General features: G+C 41.4%; 1 protein-coding gene across 1 annotated transcript; it reads right to left on the bottom strand.

Annotated features, from left to right (window-relative positions):
- Nucleotides 1-164: 164 nt before the first annotated feature.
- On the bottom strand, nt 165-21816 carry LOC126817260 (fibropellin-1). Its single transcript, XM_050544072.2, has 13 exons — nt 21750-21816; nt 16999-17080; nt 15878-16024; nt 14699-14836; nt 13393-13713; nt 12748-12864; nt 10157-10270; nt 8772-8888; nt 6451-6549; nt 4576-4683; nt 3677-3793; nt 1117-1243; nt 165-199 (listed from the first exon to the last, which is right to left on the bottom strand). Exons 1-13 carry the CDS (start codon nt 21750-21752, stop codon nt 196-198), a joined length of 1494 nt encoding a protein of 497 aa, XP_050400029.1. The 5' UTR covers nt 21753-21816; the 3' UTR covers nt 165-195.
- Nucleotides 21817-22256: the final 440 nt, after the last annotated feature.

Raw genomic sequence — 22256 nt, 5'->3', positions numbered from 1 at the left:
TACATTGATTTTATATACAAATTTGTTTTGGCTGTTTTGGTTGTTGGTGGCGCTGAAGTTGGCCTTATCAAATAAATCTAACCTATATAGACTACAAGCACCGATTATCCAGGACAATCATGTTTATAAATGTAAAGACAAAAAGAAAAACAGAAGATAAAAAAGATGTTTGGTCATTTTATTTCAATTCTAGTTTTAACTGAAATACAAAGATAACAAACAATCAATGGTGAATCTAGATTGTGGGAGGAGACTAGGTACCCCCTCCCCGGCCCCTAAAAATTAAAGATACCAAACAATCAATAGTGGGTCTAGATTGTGGAGGGACCTTAGGCTCTCCCTCCCCGGCCCCTAAATAACAATATAGAATATTCACTTATTATATTGTTTCTATCGGATGTGTAGACTTAGACATTTTCTTGGTTGGAGATTGCCATAGCTGAATGTTATAATCGAGTCCAGATATGCGCCGGATATCAACACTAACATACCGATTTTAACGAGGTAACTTTCTCCTGCCAATGGGGGAGAGGGGGCGAATGGTTAGCGCGTGTGCGTTGTATCATAAGGTCTGTCATTGAGTCAACTGGCGTGGTTTCGATTCCCCAGTTGTACGTGACAAGGAGTAGGGTCCCCTGTCTAACCTTGTGGGTGCCGAAATGACCTAGTTTGCGTCGACTGAACGTTAAACCCATCTCTCCCTCTCTTGTTCTTGTTTAATACACTATTCGTCGTTATTTAGGGAGTGCCCATTGGTCAGTCTCGAATTGATAGAATTGCAATCCAGTGACGCACAATTCAATCCTATCACATTTCTCCCAGCCCCAACAATGGAGATGGTGTGCGGAATTCTTCAACAGAACAAATATGTTTCAGCTGTCATGGTTGGTTGGGATATGTTCTTATGCATGATGAGTTGTAGCCCCAAAAACAGATCCTATTTCGTTTTGTTTTGTTTTTTATAGTTCAAAATTTCGTTGATGTGACGTCACATGTAGAGGTCAGGCATCTTATACAGAGGTATAAGAAGGCTTTCACAATACCTCTATGAAACAGATTGTAACAAATCAGTAATATTCGGGAACTCTTGGTGAGGTTCCCAATTATTTTACTTACGTATAAATTCTTTCCCCGCATTTGCCATCCTCTTTCCTATGTCTTATATATTCCTCTTCCAAATTGTATTCACATTCACATATGTTCATAATACAAACTTCTTTCTCTGGCTCAGTACAATTACAGTCTAATGAACAAATACAAAATAATATGTTGTTTTTATATCTTGTTGTGGTCATGCATGGTTTCACTTAAATTGTTATATATTTGTCTTTATACTTGCCACATACAGTGCACTCTGTCACATCCGACATCGTACGGGATCGTTACAATATGTCGGATTACACAGAGTGTCGGAATACCCAGTTTTCTCAAAACCGGAAGTATTATTATAATGTAGCTTCGAACATAGAACTTCGAATCACCAGAATGTTATTCCCTTTAAAAATGATAAACCTTTCTTTACATTCAAAATTTTATTACATTAATTTTTGTTTCATTTAACATGCGTAGGCATTTTGAATAGGTCAAGTCTGTCGTTAATTTATCTTCTTCGCCGTCTTCAGTTGATCGCACTCTTGTCTTTGCTATCACGTGTTCATTGATAATGGGCGTCCTCGATTGAATGTTCTGGAATTGAATTCTCTCAATCCCAAAAATAGCGACTATCGAGTGAACATGGGTACTTCGGGCTACAACGCATGCGTCGACTGGATATATAAATATCTCATCCAACCATGCAGCTGAAACCTGTTCGTCGTGTTTAATTACGTCACAATTCTACTCACACCACCTCCATCGTCGGGACCGACTTCCCCGTCACTCGATTGCAAATCTGTCAATTCGGGACGTTACGGACTGTGACGCGAGCATCCCAGGTCGTCAAACGGTTCGAAGAGATCCGTAGGGTGACCAAACTTATAGGTTATTCAGGTTCAATCGGCATGCACAACGAATGTTTCCAACAGGTGCTAGGAATATTTTTACGACTGTGAATTCGTGGTAAATTCGTGGATATTCTTGAGTATTTGTCACAACCGTCGTACAAGAGATTAAAATTATCAAAGTAATCAACAAAGACCCGCGGTAGCGAGTTTTAATCTCACAGGTGATTGGTGATTGCTTGTTAATCTTTTGTGGCTTCACACCCACCCAGTTTTAATCTCACGGATAATTGATCGGTAAGTGTTTGCTTCACACCCACCGATTGCAGGCCGGATTATACAGTGTCGATTCAATGGAAATCGTATGACGGGACGGCTGATTGATGTCGTAATCCGGAACGTACAGAGGTCGAATTACTCAGAGATATTTTGGCTGATGTAATAAGGAAATAAATCGGGACATGAAAATGGTGTCGGATGTAACAGAGTGCCGGAGTTGAGAACATACGCTTCGAAACGTTGCCTGAGAGAGAGAGAGAGGGGGGGGGGTCGTGTATACGCTTATACGCTAGAAATGCCCTCTTTTAAACTTCTAATGTATATCTACTGTATAAAATGTGACCTCTGCATAGGTGCCGGTTTACATCCCGTGAAATTGACCTTCTTTGGAGAGAGAAAGAGAGATAGTCTCGGTCACCCAGAACCGTCTACTTTTCAACGTAAAGAGGGTCTGGGACCGTTGTCAATATTTGATGAAATGGTTCCATTGCCGATGTTGTAACCTGGAGTTATTTTTTATGTGGTTGATTATCCAGTCTGAGGAGACCCCACAAACGTCTAGTGGTTTGGACGGCCCAAATGCCGGGGTTATATGTGCACGTTAAGGAACCCTTGATCGTTGGAATTTGAAAGAAGGCTGACACCTCCCAGTCCAAGCAAAATTTCATTCACAGTTCATTGCGTATGTCCGTCATCAGTATACTGGTTTCTCGTAGCAGTAGAAAATGAAATGACATGAAATGGGGTTTAACGTCCTACTGTTCTGCTCCGAACTGGGCTAATGAAGACGGGCATACGCCATACAGTGTGCTATAAGGGGAATTTTGCCCGGGCAGCGGCACTACGGCCTACTCTTATATCGAATTCAAACTGTCAAGGGATCTTTTACGTGCACGCCAATGTGTACACGGGACCTCCGTTTTTCGACCCATCCGAACGACTAGACAGCTGTCCTTGTCAGGCCCTCCGTCCTGCATCACTGACAAGGGGGAACTACGCCAGCGTCTTTCCCACTTAGCCACGTGATCCCCTTCTCGTAGCAGTAGAACACGTCTGTCTAGATCTATTTGTTAAGGCCAACCCAAATTTCGTCAAGGTCGCTGAGATGTAATAAGGTTAAGGCACGTGATTGTTGGCGAGATTGTAGGTTAGGGTTAGGGTAAGCGTTAGAGCTAGGTCCAGGGTTAAAACCTGCAAATTTCGCCAACGTCTCGAGATCTAAACAAGGTTAGCGCTAGCCCTGTTTGCATATCGTGACCTTTGACCAAACTTGAACTCGCCGTAACAGACCGTTTCATTGGCTTATACCTCACTTCAACCAGAACGCCAGTAATATAACAACTCTTCCAGATCCTAGTGTAGTAAAAACAAGTAAAACGAAATTTTGAACTATAAAAAAAACGAAACGAAATAAGATCTGTGTTTTAATCAGGTTGGCAATAAATACAATTACTTACCTATTACACTGTACTTCTCACACTGGTCACCATGGAAATAACCCACGTCATCATAGGGGCACAAGGGATAGCTAGCTAAACATATTCCACCATTCAAAACGGTCGGGTAACACGGGTCTGTTGACAAAATATATTATTTGGAGAGAGATAGTCTCGGTCACCCAGAACCTCCTAGTCTTCGACGTAAGGAGGGTCTAGGATAGTAGACTGGAGAACCTGCTCTAATACGTCAGATTCGCTCCTACGTCACTCCTTTTCTGACTTCAAGTCAGAATTGCGCAGTGACGTAGGAAACAAGCCCGACGCCATTTAGAGCAGGTTATCCAGTCTACTAGGACAGTTGTCAATATTTGATGAAAACTTCCATTGTCCATGCGTAACCGGGAGTTGGTTTTGTTTTTTTATCCAGTATCTTTGTAGCAAGTCAGGTAAGGGTTGCGCCCCTTCCCGCAATAAATCCCATCATTCTTGCATTATTCTAAACAAGCATGAATCGTGACGATTAATTGGGATTAATTTAAAAACATAGATCTCGAGAGAGAAATTAGACACACCCACTTATATTTACTCCAAGCCCGTCCGTTTCTACCACACCTAAAGATCCAAAGACCTAAAGCGTATTATTGAAATTAAATTGTACCATATGTTAGTTTCGAAATGACCTCTCTCTCTCTCTCTCTCTCTCTCTCTCAGTTCAACACTAGGTAAAAATAATAGTTCCAAGAGACAGGAGTAAGACCGGAGTTCTCTCCTCTTTAGTTGGGCATCTAGCAACAGAAGATGACTAATGATTTTTCCACTGACTTTAATTTCAATTCTTGTCTATTATGTTCAATTACTAAATGCCAATCAAAGAAGACAGTTGTTTATACCTTGACAACAATATAAAAACAACTTACTGTAAGATGTGTGGTTGACACACAGTTCTCCAGAGAACCCGCTAGTTTCATTAAAAACACAGGCACATTTGTCTTCAAAGCAACGTCCGTTATTCAGGCATGGGCACCCTGTATAAAACGAAAAATCAAAAAGGAAATGGGGTTTAACGTCCTACTGTTCTGCTCCGACTGGGCTAATGAAGACTAACATACGTTATACAGAGCGCTATGAGGGACATTTTGTCCGGGCAGCGACACTATGGCCTACTCCTATATTGAATTCCAACTGCCAAGGGATCTTTTACATGCATGCCAGTGTATACATGGAATCTTGGTTTTTCGTCCTATCGAAGTGTCTGAATGACCTATAGCATTACAGAGAATGTGGAGAATCACTGACTGGGATGTCACGAAACTACCGGACAGCGGCGCTACGACATACTCTGATATCGCGGATTATTTTACGTGCAAGCGAATGTATACACCGGACCTCGCTCTTTCGTCCCACACCACTGACAATTTGATAAAGGGTAGACGGTTTTACGTCCGGAGCCAAATTTGGTGATATCGCAGACAAATTCTGTTGTTTGCCCGCCTATATATACTCTTCAAAAAACGTAGGGGATATTGAAATGCAAATACCTATGCAGGTTGCGATATGATAAATAGCCATGGACATGTGACATGCTTTGAGAGTATGTTCACAGATGAAGAACTTATCGACCCAGCAGAACCACTGAGCTGCACATGCGACATGCAATTAGCGCCATACACATGGGAGAGGTTCATTGTCAAATTTGACACTTCAAGGAAGGGTTGATGAAAACTGCCGCGTGCTGGTTTATCTATCCACGTTTGCTTTCCTATCGGTTCGTGCATAAGATTTACTGTTTAGCGTATCTTTGCTTTAGTGTGTTACGTTTAATTTGATCGGAAGACGTGTTCGTCGACGTCAACGTCAACCGACAACACTCCAAGAATTGGCCGTGGCACTGCAAGAGGAGTGGGTCAGATTGCCACAAATCGTGATTGGACGGTTGATTAGGAGCATGCCACGACGAATTGCTGAATGTCAGAGGATTGGTGGAGCAATTACTCATTATTAAGACAAAAATCAAAAACGTCCATTTTCACTTTTGACGGTCTATCTCTTTGAGAGTGAAATGGGGCCGTCAGATAAGTCGCCTATATGAACTGTTTATGTTCATGTGTAGGCAATTGGCCTGTTATTAACATGCACTGGTTACCTCTAATAAAAACAGCAGTGCATTTCTGCAGTTTTGTATTATTTCGGAACATCCCCTACTTTTTTTGAAGAGTATATGTCATGGATGCTGCAGCCCAGTGACACTGTTTTAATATATATATATATATATATTTAAATTCAACAAATATTGATACTGTCGAATTAACTCATCAGAGAGATAAATGGGGTTTAACGTCTACTCGATCCCCACTATGTCATTTCAGGACTAGGGGTTAGGGTTAGGGTTAACCCTAATCAGTCAAATTGATCTACTATGAACCAAGATTTTATCGACTGAATTTTCGGTCTAGCGTCGATCATTACTAGAGTCGGTACGAAAAAAAAACATAGTCTCGATTATCCAGTTCATGATTAAGTTTACATCATGAATGAAAGTTGAGCAGCAAAACGGATCCTAATCCAGTAAATATCGCAGGCTAGCGTTGACATTGAAAATTGATTATAGACTGGATAAGTTAATTAATAATTTAGAAAAAATTTCAGGCCTAAAGAAACACCTGCAATAGGCAGATTTAGCTCTTGCATAATGAATGTTTAATAAATGAAATAGGCTTTAACGTTCCACTTTTCCTCCCCGACTGGAATAATTAGGAGGAAGTCTGCGTGAATATAGACATATATAATTTTACCTGTATATGTTTCACAGTTGACACCTGTGTATTCCTTTAGACATCTACATTTACCTCCTAATCCACAGGTACCCCCATTTAAACAGCCACCCACGCATTCTGGTGAAAAAAATAAAATGTACAACAATAAAGGAGCTAAATCGCTAATATTTGGGACCTAGAAATTCACACAAATGTATATAAATATGAATGTTTATAAATTAATTTACATTCAATCGTTTCCGTTTTTACTCTAGCGTCTGCTTATTCCAGTATACATAGTATTTATTGCGCATGCTCTCCAGATAAGAATACACGTCACCGTTTGACATGACTTGTGAAATATGTCTAGCCTCGTTCTTCGAGTCTCTCCTTACAAATGGGATTAAAACGCATTATGGTACACGATTCGTGTACCAGTGGTAAAATGTTTACTTTGTCGTAAATATTGGATATCAGAAGGTCTACAGTTAGCCCCGCCTGAGAACGGGCCCTAACCTAATTGACCGTCATTTTAACTCCTACATCGACGATTTTAGTCGAAAACACCGAGTTTGCGTTTAGAAATTTTTAGAAGTATCTATTTCTCTTCTATTTTCATATTGAATGAAATTTAATGTGTTTATTTAGTCGCTGTGTGTATGAAAGATGTCAAACGGATCCGAGGCGAAGCACGAAATAGTCCACTTATTATTCAATATGGCGGCGCCCATAAAAGATACGTTCACAGAAGCGGCTTTGTATGCGAACACAAACTTAGGAGTATCTAACCTTGTTTTGAAAGATAAACAGATTGAAACTCTAAAGGCAGTTTGCAATGATAAAGACTGTATTGCAATATTATCCATTGGCACATATTATATATCGCTTTTACCGGAGTAGCAGAAGTCGAATTTTGCTAACTTGACATATTTGTTTACATAAAACACGTGCTTCGGATAAAAGAAAGCAGTGCAGGTCGGAAAGTCCCGCCCCAAAAGGATCACGTGAGCGTTTTAAATGGATGTCAATTAGGGCAGTGATATATTCTCGAGGTATGGATGGATCGCTGTGTTTAGAATGATCTTTTCCTTGTAAGATCACAACATAAATGTTGATTTAAATGGATGATATTGTGTCAGAGACTTAGCTATTTTAAAATATGTTATACTAGCAGGATACCCGGTTTCGATCGGGGGTCATAACTCCGAAATCGGAAGTGGTAGACTAACGCCACCTGGCCTATGTTACTCCCCGGTCCGAGCTACCCCTATACCCCAAATTTCAGACTTGGGGCAGACCTAGTGTAGCCGCTAACCCCGAACAGACAGACAGACACACAGACAAACAACAGTCACAAATATTAGTATAAGATTCCTTTGTCCATGTACAACTGCCATGTGGAATATTACTGGCAGTAGTGTCGGATCAGTACAACCTATACTAGTCGATAAGTTAGGAATAATTGGTACAGGCGTAACAGGCGTGTGGCTGCATACTTCGTTATTTACTAAGTAATCTAATGACGTCATTGTACTTTCAATGTACTTTTATTTTCGTAATACATACAGTGGCTTAGTGAAAAGAAAAGCGGAGTTTAGCGCCCTACTGCTCTGCTACGACTGGGCTAATGAAGACGGGCATACGCCATACAGTGTGCCATGAGGGAAATTTGGCCTGGACAGCGACGCTACGACCTACTCTCATATCGAGTTCCAACTGCCAAGGGATTTTACGTGCACGCAAATGTGCACACGTGACCTCGGTGTTTCGTCCCATCCGACCGACTATATGTTGTCCCTTATTAGGCTTCTGCCCCGCGCCATTGACAAGCGGGAATCACGCCATTCGACCAGACACTGTTCGAGGTCATAATGATCATCATCTGAAAAGAACCAGCCCGCAGCGTTATAGATAGAAGTCTCCTCAAGTTAAAATCTATTCGAGTTTGTTTTTGTTTTGGTTTTTTTTTTTTTTTTTTTTTTTTTGGGGGGGGGGGGAATGGCCGCATGGTTAGGGCGTTCGCGCTGCATTATAAGATCTGTCATTGATTCAACTGACATGGTTTCGATTCCCAGGTTGTACGTGACAGGAGCGTATGGTTGCCAGTCCAGTCTCGTGGGTTTTATTTGGTTCCTCCGGATTCCTCCCACTGCTAAAGACCCCTACGCGCAAGCGAATCATTGAAATAACAATGAACCATATGTTGGTCCCGAAATGACCTAGTATGTGTGGAGTGGACGTTAACACCACCCCCTCTCTCTGTCCCTGTCTCTGTCTCTCTCTATTAGAATCTGCGATTTCAACAAACACTTTTAAAAGAAATGAGAGCCAACTGGAAGCGTTGTAAATATAACATATACCTTGTAGGAAACAATCCGAGACACCTATTATATTGTGTGTAGAATTTGAGGTACACGAACAAACTCCAATACTTTCACATTTACCGCCATTAGTACATGGTGAGTAACATGGTCTACCTATAATATAATTGAAGGTTCAATAAATAAACAAGAGCCAAACAAGATTACAACAAACCCATCAGTAGGGACGCCTGTCCAACCTCGTGGGATTTCCCCGGCTCCTCCGGTTTCTTTCAACTGCTAAAGACCCCTACGCGCAAGCGAATTATTGCAATAATATTGAAACGAAATGACCTAGTTTGTGTCGAGTGGACGTTACCCCCCCCCCCCCGCCCCCCTGTTTTAAGAGAAAAGAAATTATCTATATATATATATCTATTTATCTATCTTCTATATATATATTTGTGACTGTCGTTTGTCTGTCTGTCTGTCTGTTCGGGGTTGGCGGCTACACTAGGTCTGCCCCGAGTCTGAAATTTGGGGTGTAATGGTGGCTCGGACCGGGGAGTAACATAGGCCAGGTGGCGTTAGTCTACCCCTTCCGGTTTCAGAGTTATAACCCCCGAGCGAAGCCGATGTGTTCGGGGTTGGCGGCTACACTAGGTCTGCCCCGAGTCTGAAATTTGGGGTAAAGGGGTAGCTCCGACCGGGGAGTAACATAGGCCAGGTGGCGTTAGTCTACCACTTCCGGTTTCGGAGTTATGAATCCCGAGCGAAGTCTGTCTGTTCGGGGTTGGCGGGTACATGTGGCCCGAGTCTGAAATTTGGGGTATAGGGGTAGATCGGACCGGGGAGTAACATAGGCCAGGTGGCGTTAGTCTACCACTTCCGGTTTCGGAGTTATGGTCCCCGAGCGAAGCCGGTCTGTTCGGGGTTGGCGGCTACACTAGGTCTACGCCGAGTCTGAAATTTGGGGTATAGGGGTAGCTCGGACCGGGGAGTAACATAGGCCAGGTGGCGTTAGTCTACCACTTCCGGTTTCGGAGTTATGACCCCCGAGCGAAGTCTGTCTGTTCGGGGTTGGCGGCTACACTAGGTCTGCCCCGAGTCTGAAATTTGGGGTATAGGGGTAGTTCGGACCGGGGAGTAACATAGGCCAGGTGGCGTTAGTCTACCACTTCTGGTTTCGGAGTTATGACCCCCGAGCGAAGCCGGGTATCCTGCTAGTATAAGATAAAACCGATTAGATGTTCATGTAGTAGCGACCATCAAAAGTTGTGAAAAACGAAACGAAATATAGATCTGTGTATCCTCATAGTTTTAATATTTTGGGGGAATCTGGTTGAGTAGTACAATGTTTCTATGACATTATTATAAGTAGTTGTATACTTTAACTTACCTGGCGATATAAACGTTTCACAGGTAGAGCCGGTAAAATAACTTACCTGGCGATATAAACGTTTCACAGGTAGAGCCGGTAAAATAACCAGTTTCTGTATAGGGACATAGACAGGTATTAAAAACACACGTTCCACCATTCTGACAAGGAGGCGTACACACTGCAAAATAGAGTTTTTTCCACTTTTTACAAGACAAAAGTTCAAACTGTTCCCTCATAATAGGATTTTTGTCTCACAGGCAAATATTGGTAGCACAATGTTCAAACTGTGGCTAAGTGGGTATGACGCTGGTTTGCTAGCCTTGAGGTCGGGTGTTTGATCCCTGCATTGGCCGAGAAAGTTCATTCAGATTTTCCGGCGTGGTTCTCCCTTGTCAGCGATGCAGGACGGAGGGCCTGACAAGGACAGCTGTCTAGTCGTTCGGATGGGACGAAAAACTGAGGTCCCGTGTACACATTGCCGTTCACGTAAAAGATCCCTTGACAGCTGGAATTCGATATAAGAGTAGGCCGTAGTGCTGCTGTCCGGGCACAATTTCCCTCATAGCACACTGTATGGCGTATGCCCGTCTTCATTAGCCCAGTTCGGAGCAGAACAGTAGGACGTTAAACTCCATTTCATTTCATTTAATTTCACTTCAAACTTGTCGGTTGGACAGGCGACCCTACTCCTTGTCACGTACATCGGGCGATTCAAAACCACGCCAGTTGATTTAATGACAGGCCTTATCATACAGCGCGCACGTGCTAACCATTCGGCTAGCCACCATTGCTATTATATTTTCTCACTTTATCAAAGGAACTGAAATGAAATGGGGTTTAACGTCCTACTGATCTGCTCCGACTAAGTTACGGGGTGGTATGACGGGACAATTTGCCCGCACAGCGGCGCTACGGCTTACTCTTATATTAAATTCCAACTAATAAGGGTTTTGATACCTGCATGCCAATGTGTACACGGGACCTCGGTGATTCGTGTCATCCGAGCGACTATACGTTGTTCCTTGTCAGGTCCCATGTCCCACACCACTCACAAGTGGCCTTGGCCTAGGCCTAGGTTAGGTTGGAAGACGGGAGATAGAGGTTAGCGAGCCAACGTCTTACTCACTGAACCACCACGGCTCCAGATATAAATAAATAAAACATGTAATATGTAATAGAATGATGGAGGGGAAAAGTATGGAAGGGTATCGCTGCCAATATTAAAGATATATTATGGGAGATTAGATAACGAGTTGGCTGTTCTCACTATAATAGTTACAAACTATATAATGTAAAGGCAATTTGCTGAAAATTTCATTCAAATTGATCCACTATGAACCGAGAACTAAGCGATTGAAATTTCCGCCTAGCCTCGATCATCATTACTAAAGTCAGTACGATAAACAGCATAGTCTCGATTATCCATTTAATCGTTAAATCGTGAAGGAAAGTTATGCAGTAAATCGGCTCATAATCCACTAAAGATCGCAGGCTAGCGCTGCCATCTAGAGTTGATAATGATCTGGATAAGTTAATTAATGTCTAATTAATAATTTAGATAACATTTCAGGCCTAAAGAAAGACCTACAATAGAGAGATTTAACTCTTGCATAATGTATGTTTAAATGCTCTGCTAAAATGTATTTAATATTGGCAGAGATACCTTTCCATAGAAAGGTAGGACGATATAATACAATGTGTCAATACATTCTAATTTGGTTCCTACACAGTTTCAAGGATAATGTCTGTCAGGCGTGTTCATGGTTCGATGTCTTTGTATGTATGGGAATTTGCTCCTTGCCATCTCCATAGAATGTAATCAGTAATTTGACGCCCGAGATTCCCTAATGGTCTAGACTGACGTTTCTCGGTCTTTAGCTGGTTGGGCATCCCTGGCTTGCGGTCGTGGTTTCGATCTCTGGTTTGAGTTTATAATGCTTGGAGATAGCAGCACCTTCTCAACCTCGTGGTTTTCTCCAACAGTAAGATCCCTGCGCATGCGCTGAATATTAATAATAAAGAAGAACAACTAATGTCCTGAATGGATTGATACAGATATAGCTTGTATCTTAAAACAGCTACCCGTGGCCCAAGTAGGGAGGCGGCGATTCTAGACCACTCGACCCCTTGCTCTAATAGAACCCTGTTTTTGCGCAGGCGCTTAGATACTTACGTGATAATGTTGAAGTATCATTATACGGACCTCATGGAGAACGGGGTGAAATTATATTAAATTATATTAAAGATACATTATGGGAGATTATATAAAGAGCTGGCAGTTCTCACTATAATAGTTAAAACAAGATAATGTAAAGGGAATTTGATGAAAATTTCAGTCAAATTGATTCACTGTGAACCGAGAATTTAGAGATCGAATTTTTGGCCTAGCCTCGATCATCATTACTAAAGTCGGTACGATAAATAACAGAGTCTCGATTATCCACTTCATGATTAACTCATGAATGAAAGTTGAGCTGCAAAACGGATCCTAATCCAATAAATATCGCAGACTAGCAATGACATCGAGAATTGATTATGGCCTGAATGAGTTAATAAATATCTAATTAATAGTTTATATACCATTTAAGGCCTAAAGAAAGACCTGAAATAGGCAGATTTATCTCTTGTGTAATGTATGTTTAATGTAAATGTTACCATATTCAAAAACAACACAACCAGGTCCATAATAGCCATAAGATGATTCTGGACATATGCACGCACCGCTGATCGTACATGTCCCTCCATTGTGACATGGTATATGACAGGATCGTGCTGCAAGTAATAAAAACACAGGGTTGCTAATATGGAAGACAATAACTACCATTCATAATTTCTACTTTTCGATTCTTCAGAACGCGAAAGTCGAAAAGTCGAAAAGTAGAAGTTACGACAAAATGTAAGGCGACAGCACGCTATACAAGCCAAAATCGACTCGAAAATAGGAAATGTTGAAATATATAAAACGAAACGAAATAGGATCTGTGTTTTAATAAGATTATAGGTAAACAGATTATATACGGATAAATAGCCGTTGTGAATTAATCGCGATGGCCATCAACACTGGGTAGTCTGTAATATGAACTCGGTAAACGAAGACGTTAGACAAAGTTATTTTACACGCCGGGAGCCGGTAACAGTGCCGCATCGAAAGTATTATTGACGGGCATGTAATCCTTACTGGGTCAGTCGGTTTCGGCCCGGTCAAACCACGTTCAGAATAGCTGAATATTTGAGCGTTATATATTTGTTTTTTCAAACGAGTGCATTGTCATGGAAACGAATATCTATGCTGCTGCTTACCATTTGGAATATAGTTTTGACATTGGCTCCCATAGAAATATCCTGTAGAAATAGCTGAGCAGTTACAGTAGGTCCGATCTGGCAGGTGACTTGCCAACAGGGAATTTCGAAGAAGAACACACTCGCCATAAAATGGTAAACATGGCGGATCACATAAATGGGCGTTTTGCTGATAATATTGACAGTGGTTTCCATGGTAATATCCAATTGACGAGAATGAACAGTTGCAGAAGGCTATACCAGTAGGGTGACTTGCTGATTCTGAATTTGGTAGAATAATACACTCTCCCTGGCTGGCTATACATGGCGGCTCACATGTAGCTGAAAATTAAGTGACAGTTTTTTCTAAAACAGAATGACACTTTTGTTTTTCAATACTTTGCTAGCGATTAGGAGTCTTTTAGCTGTGGGAGGAAACTGGAGGACCCGGGGCAAGCCTATAAGGCTAGGCGGGCCATCCTACTCCTTGTCGGGTACCATTTTGGGTTCGAAGGGAGAGAGAAATGGGGTTTAACATCCACTCGACACAAACTAGGTCATTTCGGGACTAACATATGATTTAATTTTATTTCAATAATTTGCTTGCGCGTAGGGGTCTTTAGCAGTGGGAGGAAACCGGAGGACCCGGAGAAAACCCATGAGGTTGGACAGGCGACCCCACTCCTTTTCACATACAACAGGGGAATCGAAACCACGCCAATTGACTCAATGACAGACTTTATGATACAGCACGCACGCGCTAACCATTCGACCATCCAACCCCCCTATTTTGGGTTTGAAACCACGTCACCTGACTCAGTGACATACCTTATGATCTAAAGCGTACAGGGGAGCCGCGTTGGGTCAGTGAATAAGATGTTGGCTCGCAGAGAGAGAGAGAGAGAGAGAGAGAGAGAAGAGAGAGAGAGAGAGAGAGAGACTAACATATGGTTCAATTTTATTTCCATAATTTGCTTGCGACCATACTCCTTGTCACGCACAACCGGGAAATCGAAACCACGCCAGTTGACTCAATGACAGACTTTATGATACAGCTCGCACGTGCTAACCATTAAGCCATCCAACCCCCGCGCAAACATAGAGGTCCCGGGTTCGATGCTGGTGTCGGCCGTGTGAGAGGGGAGGGGGGCTCAACCAGGACATAAAAGGAAGGCTAACGAGAATGGAAAGGCGACCCTACTCCTTGCCACTGTAGAATCTTCTACAAATAAGATAAATTGAAAGTACAGTCTATTTTTAGTAATTAGGTTTGTCGATTGGTCGATAAAAATAGCACAAACATCAAGAGCAGATAATTCATACTTACGGTCAGGGATAAATGTTTCGCACAAATCTCCAAAGTAATTCTTGGGACAATCACAGATAAAGGAGACATTTGAGCAGATTTTCTCTTGATAATTAGCCACACATTGACCACCATTCTGACAAACTTTTTCACAATTGGCTGTGAGATAAGAAGTTAATACAAGGTTCAATCTGATTAGAATACAGATCTATATTTAGTTTCGTTGTTTTATACTTTCGATGGCCTACACTACATGAAGATCTGACCAGTTGTACTCGAAGGTCGTGTCAGGGGTCGTACGAGCGGGTTTTGATCCTATGACGTCAGACATTGATTAATCAATCGACGTTGACGTTTGTAGTGGTTTACAGACAGTTCCGTGCATGGCACGCCAAGAGGTCGCCGTAACAGATGGGCTAATCCCTCACGCCATACAGACGTCAGACATTGATTAATCAATCAGCGTTAAAGTTCCGTGCATCTCACGCCAAGAATTCGCCGTAACAGACCGCCTCATTGGCTAATACTTCACATCATCCAGAACGTGGGTTATAAACTATTCCAGATCCGAGTGTAGTAAAGACAAGTAAAACGAAATTTTGAACTATAAAAAACGAAACAAAATAGGAACTGTGTTTTAATCGGATTGATAAAAGGTTAATTTGGGACCAACATGTGGTATTTATTGTCCGCGGGTTGATTGGTATATCAACATCTTATCATTACGGGTATCGAAAGAACCAGCAGCACCTACTGAAAGTTTTAGACATTTGGTAAAGGTCAAATGTCATGGTCAAAAGGTCAAGAGATGGTTGACCCACCACAATATGCCTAAGCCTAACCTGCGGTTCATACGGGCTAAATCTATTTGTTAAGGCTAGCTCAATTTTCGTCAAGGTCGCTGAAATGTAAATAAGGTTAAGGCACGTGATTGTTGGCGAGATTGAAGGTTAAGGTTTGGGTAAGCATCAGCGCTAGGTTCAGGGTTCGTGTTCGGATTAGTGCTACCTCTGTCTACATCTCGTGACCTTTGACCAAGCTTGAACTTGGCCTTAACAAATAGATCTAACCATTCATTCGCGTCACAGACAAACCTTCTGATCTACAGCGCGCACATTCGATACACTGACCGGAAGACGACAACTGCTGATGTAGTGACCGGAAGTCTACTGTTTCCGCTAAAATTTTGATCCAACTCACCCTGGAGTATGAACGTTTCACAGAATTCACCAGTGTAAGACGATGGACAATTACATGTTTGTTGAAAACCCGAACAAATTGAACCTGGAGTTGCAGCTTGAGATACAACACACTGACCACCGTTTACACAAGCCTTTTTACATTTTACTGAAACATAAAATATAATAATTACATTGACCTTCGGTTTAACCATCCTTGGTATCTATCCCCAGTGGTCTCACTCCGTTCTACTCTACTACACCCTGGGTTCATCCATGGATGGGGTATTCACTTATTCAAGTTATCTGCTCTTGATTGAAGCTTGAGTCTGCGAACCAATCAAAAACAGTTTACATACCAGTCTTAGCCTCATTGTTTACGATCACAACAATTTCTCTTGGCAATGGTGCTGACATGAATTGTGTATAGTCGTTCGCATGGTACGAAAAAACGATATCCCGAGTACTCTTTGGTCTGAAAGTATTAGGACTCTTGGCAGTTAAAATTCTTAGAAGAGTAGACCAAATCACCACTGCCTAAACAAGATTCTCCTCATAGCTCTCAGTATGGTAGGCGGTTAAACCTCCTTCCATTTCATTTTTATTGGTTTATGTAAATTACTGCTGGTAAAGCATACATAGAAATGAAATGACATGGAATGGAGTTTTACGTCCTACTGTTCTGCTCTGACTGGGATAATGAAGAAGGGCATAAATAGAGAGAGAAAAACCCTTGGCCTTTGAATTTAACTGCAGCCCGGACCAAATGTCCCTCATAGCACACTGCATAGGAGCATGTCTGTCTTCGTTAGGGCGATAAACCAGGAGGGAGGGCCTGACAAGGACAGCTGTCTAGTCTTTCGGATGAGACGAAAAACTGAGGTCCCGTATATACATTGGAATGCACGTAAAAGATCCATTGGCAATTGGAATTCGATATAAGAGCATGCGACGGTGCCGCTGCCCGGGCAAAATTTCCCTCATAGCACACTGTATGGCGTATGCCCGTCTTCATTAGCCCAGTATAGGAGCAGAACAGTGGGACGTTAAACCCCATTTCATTTCATTTCAGGACGTTAAACCCCATTTCAGTTATTAATTCACGAAATATCAAATAATAAATAATTAATAGAGACATCATACTTGCTTGTTGAATTTCAATTCCTTTAACAACCAATATCCACACAGATAGGACCAATATAACAACTATAATTCTGGAGGTAATCTGAAACACCAATACACGGGACAATCGTTATACACAATACAGGAGGCATACAGAACAACCATTATACACAATACAAGGGCATACAGAACAACCGTTATACATTATACAAGGTCATACAGAACAACTGTTAAACATTATACAAGGGCATACAGAACAACTGTTATACATTATACAAGGGCATACAGAAAAACCGTTATACACAATACAAGTGCATACAGAACAGTCGTTATACATTATACAAGGGAAATACAGAACAGCCGTCATACACAACAACTGTTATACACAGTATACCAACAGAAACCTAATACTACATGTAATAATACTACATCAGGAGTTCCATGGATTCGATACCGGTATACCTTGCTGATTAACTACCTCTGGATTTTCATGCTTGGCCATTGGTCAGGGGTGCGGAGGTGGAGGGTCTGGTCATCGGTCTGAGATACAGGTAGGCCGTGGTGTGAAATTTCTAGCTAGCTTGCTTCTGTTTCTCCGTCCCGACCATTTTCAGGTGAAAAAAAAACTACATCATCTAATTCTTCTAGTATTACTTTGTAGTGTCACACAACTTTTATTTTATCAATTCTTTGACGTTTGATAGAAAACGTAAATTAAATATGGGCTTACTTGTCAATGTGCAATGGTATTTGAATTTCGCGGTGACTCGGTAAAGTAAAACTGCATAGCCCGTGTACATTTTGTTAAAACACTGAGCTAAAACCGTTCACTGCGACAAGCTTGGAAAAATTTATGGTATGTGCTAACCAGTGGTTCAAATTAGATGGAAATGTGCCGGAGACAAATGCCGATTTGCTGGACAAAGCTGAATCTGGACTCCAAGGCAGGAATGTGCAGACAAAACTCTCACTGGACTGGGGTATGGTGGAGGCTACTAGGCCTACTTTTCACATTCCACGTTACCAACGTTAACAAAACTGTGTATGAAACATGATCACGATTTCTAAATTGTTGAAGAAAGTGATGTTTAGAAACAAGCAGCAAAAAAAAAAGAGAAAGAGAATAAAATAATAGGTCTGCTTAATTTGTTTAAGGGGATCGGATCATATCTTTACATTTTCCCCATTTTCTTACAAATGCAAGCTGATGAAGATATTCTCCTAAATGCATGACAACCCAGACCAAGGACTACTCTGCCCAAGACCACTCAGACCAATAGAGAAGTCCACTCAGACCAATAGAGAAGTCCACTCAGTCAAAGACAGAAGACCACTATGGTTAAGACTGTGTCATCATTATTGAGGTGAAATACAATGTGCAGTACTCATACCCAACAAGTTGTTATGGAGAGAGAGAAATGGGGTTTAACGTCCACTCGACACAAACTAGGTCATTTTGGGACTAGCGTATGGTTTAATTTTTTTATTTCAATAATTCGCTTGCGCGTAGTGGTCTTTAACAGTGGGGGGAAAGGGGGGGGACCCAGAGAAAACCCACGAGGTTGGACAGACGACCCTACTCCTTGTCACGTACAACCGGGGATTCAAAACCATGCCTGTTGACTCAATGACAGGCTTTATGATACAGTGCGCACGTGCTAACAATTCGGCCATCCAACCCCCATGTTATGGAGAAAATTAGTGACAGCCAAACATATGCTGACAGTGACATTGATTTTAATAGTGATGATGATATTGATGAAATTATGTGAGTAGGCCTACACCTGTATCCTGTAAGCGGTTTTTAAATGTTACATATTTTAAATATTTTAAATATGTTTTACTTAAACGTACTGTACATGTCAATAAATTTTCATATTATATTTTGTCACTTTATGCTTACTATATGTTTTTATTTTACTTTTTTTATTCTAATTCATTTCCGACGGTTTCCTCTTGTCAGTGGTGCAGGCGGAGGGCTGACAAGGCACAAGGAACAGCAGTCTAGTCGAAGTCCCGTGTATACATTGGTGTGCACATAAAAAGATCCCTTGGCAGTTGTAATTTGATATAAACGTAGGCCATAGTGCTGTGCCCAGGCAAAATTTGCTTTATAGCACACTGTATGGCGTATATGCCCATCTTCATTAGACCATTTCATTTCTAATTCATTTTACTAGAACCATTTTACTTAGGTAATTACTGTTTGTTTTTCTCTTATATGTACTTTTATTTACTGGTTGGTATATATCTTTCAATTTTGTACAGTGTATATGGGCACAAGACCTGATCTGTGTGTAAATACATGTATTCTGTGAATATAAGAACCTGAACATCACATTAGAAACCGTTCTCCAGTATTAATACATTTTAAAAAATGATGATGTTATTATTATATACATTTTTCATTAATACTAGTGGTGTATGGTATTGTTGTGTACGAGGAAATTTATATAATTTCATTTGTTTATTTTTTAAAATTTCTTTCTTTAAATAAATGTAATCTTATACTCTCTTATAGGGGGTTGGGTAGCCGAATGGGTAGCATATCATATGTTCTGCCATTGAGTCCACTGGCGTGGTTTAGATTCCACGGTTGTACTTGACAAGGAGAAGGGTGGCCTGTCCAACCTCATGGGTTTTCTCCAGGTCCTCCGGTTTCCTCCCACTGCTAAAGACCACTACACGCAAGCGAATTATTGGAATAAAATTGAACCAAAATTACCTAGTTTGTGTCGAGTGGAAGTTAAACCCCATTTCTCTCTCTCTATACTCTTATAATAAGTCTATTGTTTTCTCGTTTTAAAAAAAATAGTAAAATTGATGAAGTTGAATTATTATTAATTGTATCGATCAGATCACATGGTATTATTATTTTTGTTTTTTCTTAGCATTATATATAAATATAAGACCGAACCAGTAATTCAAGCATGCCAAAATCGTTTTCATCTGTATTAAGTAGATATTTCTCTTTACTCTTAGATATTGTTTCCAGAAAATAAAAGATTCATTCAATCATTGGTGCTATTTCCTAATTATTTGCCATATTTTTGCCACAGATCAGGGGTAAGTCGTCTTTACCGTGTCAGTGCAACATTTAACAGGTGGTATTATCCTGTAATCCCGGCATATTTGCAGAGAAATACTCTCAGACAAATGTAAACAATCCAACGTGTTCCGTCTCATAAAAGGTATTCACTGGCACTGTCACTGGTCTATTTATGACTATTGACCCTTGACCTATGACGATCTTTGCTTTTATGGTTTCTGATTGGCTTAGAATTTGATTTTTTCACCCGATTATGGCTACACTTGACAAATATAGTTCGAGACGTAATTCGAGTGCAAGACGTATTGTGCAATGCATCGGAACAGAAAAGTATGCGACAGTGACGGCCTACTGGTTAAATTATGTAACAAAGCGTCAGATTTTCACCCGGAATTTGCTGGGACGAGATGAAACGATTTTCGGGGCTAAATCACAGCCTAAGGGTGGAGGGCCCAGCCATCGGTTAGAGATGCGGGGTGGAAGCCTAGCCATCCGTCTGAGGTGCGGGTTAGAGGGCCTGGTGCGGGGTAGAGGGCCTGGTCATCGGTCAAAGGTACGGGGGCGGAGGGCCTGGCCATCCGTCTGAGGTGCGGGGTAGTGGGCTTGATCACTGGTTAGAGATGCGGAGTAGAGGGCCTGGTCATCGGTCAAAGGTACGGGGCTGGGGGGCCGGGCCATCAGTCAGAGGTGTGGGGTGGAAAGCTTGGTCATCGGTTAGAGGTGCGGATTGGAGGGCTTGGCCATCTGTCAGTGGTGCGGGGTAGAGGGTCTGGCACGGCACAGCGTCTTTTCTAAAAAAATGAAATATTTACAGACCTTGGAAAATGATCAGTGAAATCGGGTTTAACGCCCTACCGTTTTTGCTCCAACAGGGCATATGAAGACCGGCATACGCCATACATCGTGCTGTGAGGGATATTTTGCCCTGACAGCGGCGCTATGGTCTACTCTTACATCGAATTCTAATTCTTTACGTGCACACCAATGTGTACACACAGGACCACCGCCCTGCGCCACTGACTAGGGGGAGGGGGGCAGGGTGGAAACCCCGATGAACTTTCTCGGCCAACGCAGGGATCGAACACGGTACTTCCAGGATAGCGAGCCAACGATTTACTCACCGAGCCACCGTGTCTCGTGTGCACGTATAAGATCTCTTGACAGTTTGTATTTAATGAATAGTTGCCATGGTGAGGTAAACAGCATATGCCGGTTTATGTGTATAAAAAAATAAAACGCTAAACCAATTTCACGTGTCACAGCCACCATTAAATTCATTAACAGTAGCGCACATATCATCTTAATTAAATTAATTAACAGTAGCGCACATACACTGTACGATATCATTTCAATTAATTAACAGTAGCGCACATACACTGTACGATATCATTTCAATTAATTAACAGTAGCGCACATACAGAGAGAGAAATGGGGTTTAACATCGACTCGACACAAACTAGGTCATTTCGGGACTAACATATGGTTTAATTGTATTTCAATAATTCTCTTACGCGTAGAGGTCTTTAGCAGTGGGAGGAAACCGGAGGAGCCGGAGAATACCCATGAGATTGGACAGGCCACCCTAATCGGAACCACGTCAATTAACTCAATGGCAGACCTTATGACACGCGCTAACAACCACACGATGAAATCTTAATTAAATTAATTAACATTATAATGCAATACACGATGAAATCTAAGACGTTTAGGACAAAACACTTACCATCTTGACAATTCTTATCAACAACAGAAAATATGATTTTCAGGCTTGTTAATCTTTTATATACATGTACTTCAATACTTTACATTAAAGGTACCCTTCCTACAATTTCCGTTTTCCTGTGTATATATATATACCCGTTATGTTTGTTGTTTAAGATTTTATAATATTACCTTTAACTTGTTGATACCAAAGATCTCAAAATACCAGGTGACAAATGCACGTGTTACATGTATATAAATTATAATGATAAATATGTTTTAACAAAAGCATTCATTAATCTATATTCGTGGTTGGATGGCCGAATGGTTAGCACGTGCGCGCTGTATCATTAGGTCTGTCATTTAGTCAACTGGTGTGGTTTCGATTCCCCGGTTTTATGTGACAAGGAGTAATGTCGCCTGTCCAACCTCGTGGGTTTTCTCCAGGTCCATCGGTTTCCACACACACTGCTAAAGACCCCTACGCGCAAGCGAATTATTGAAATATAATTGAACCATATGTTCGTCC

Source organism: Patella vulgata, chromosome 4 (genome assembly GCF_932274485.2).
Source record: "Patella vulgata chromosome 4, xgPatVulg1.2, whole genome shotgun sequence".
Lineage (NCBI taxonomy): Eukaryota > Metazoa > Mollusca > Gastropoda > Patellidae > Patella > Patella vulgata.
Note: the sequence above shows the minus strand (reverse complement) of the source record. Positions and strands in the feature narration are given on the sequence as shown.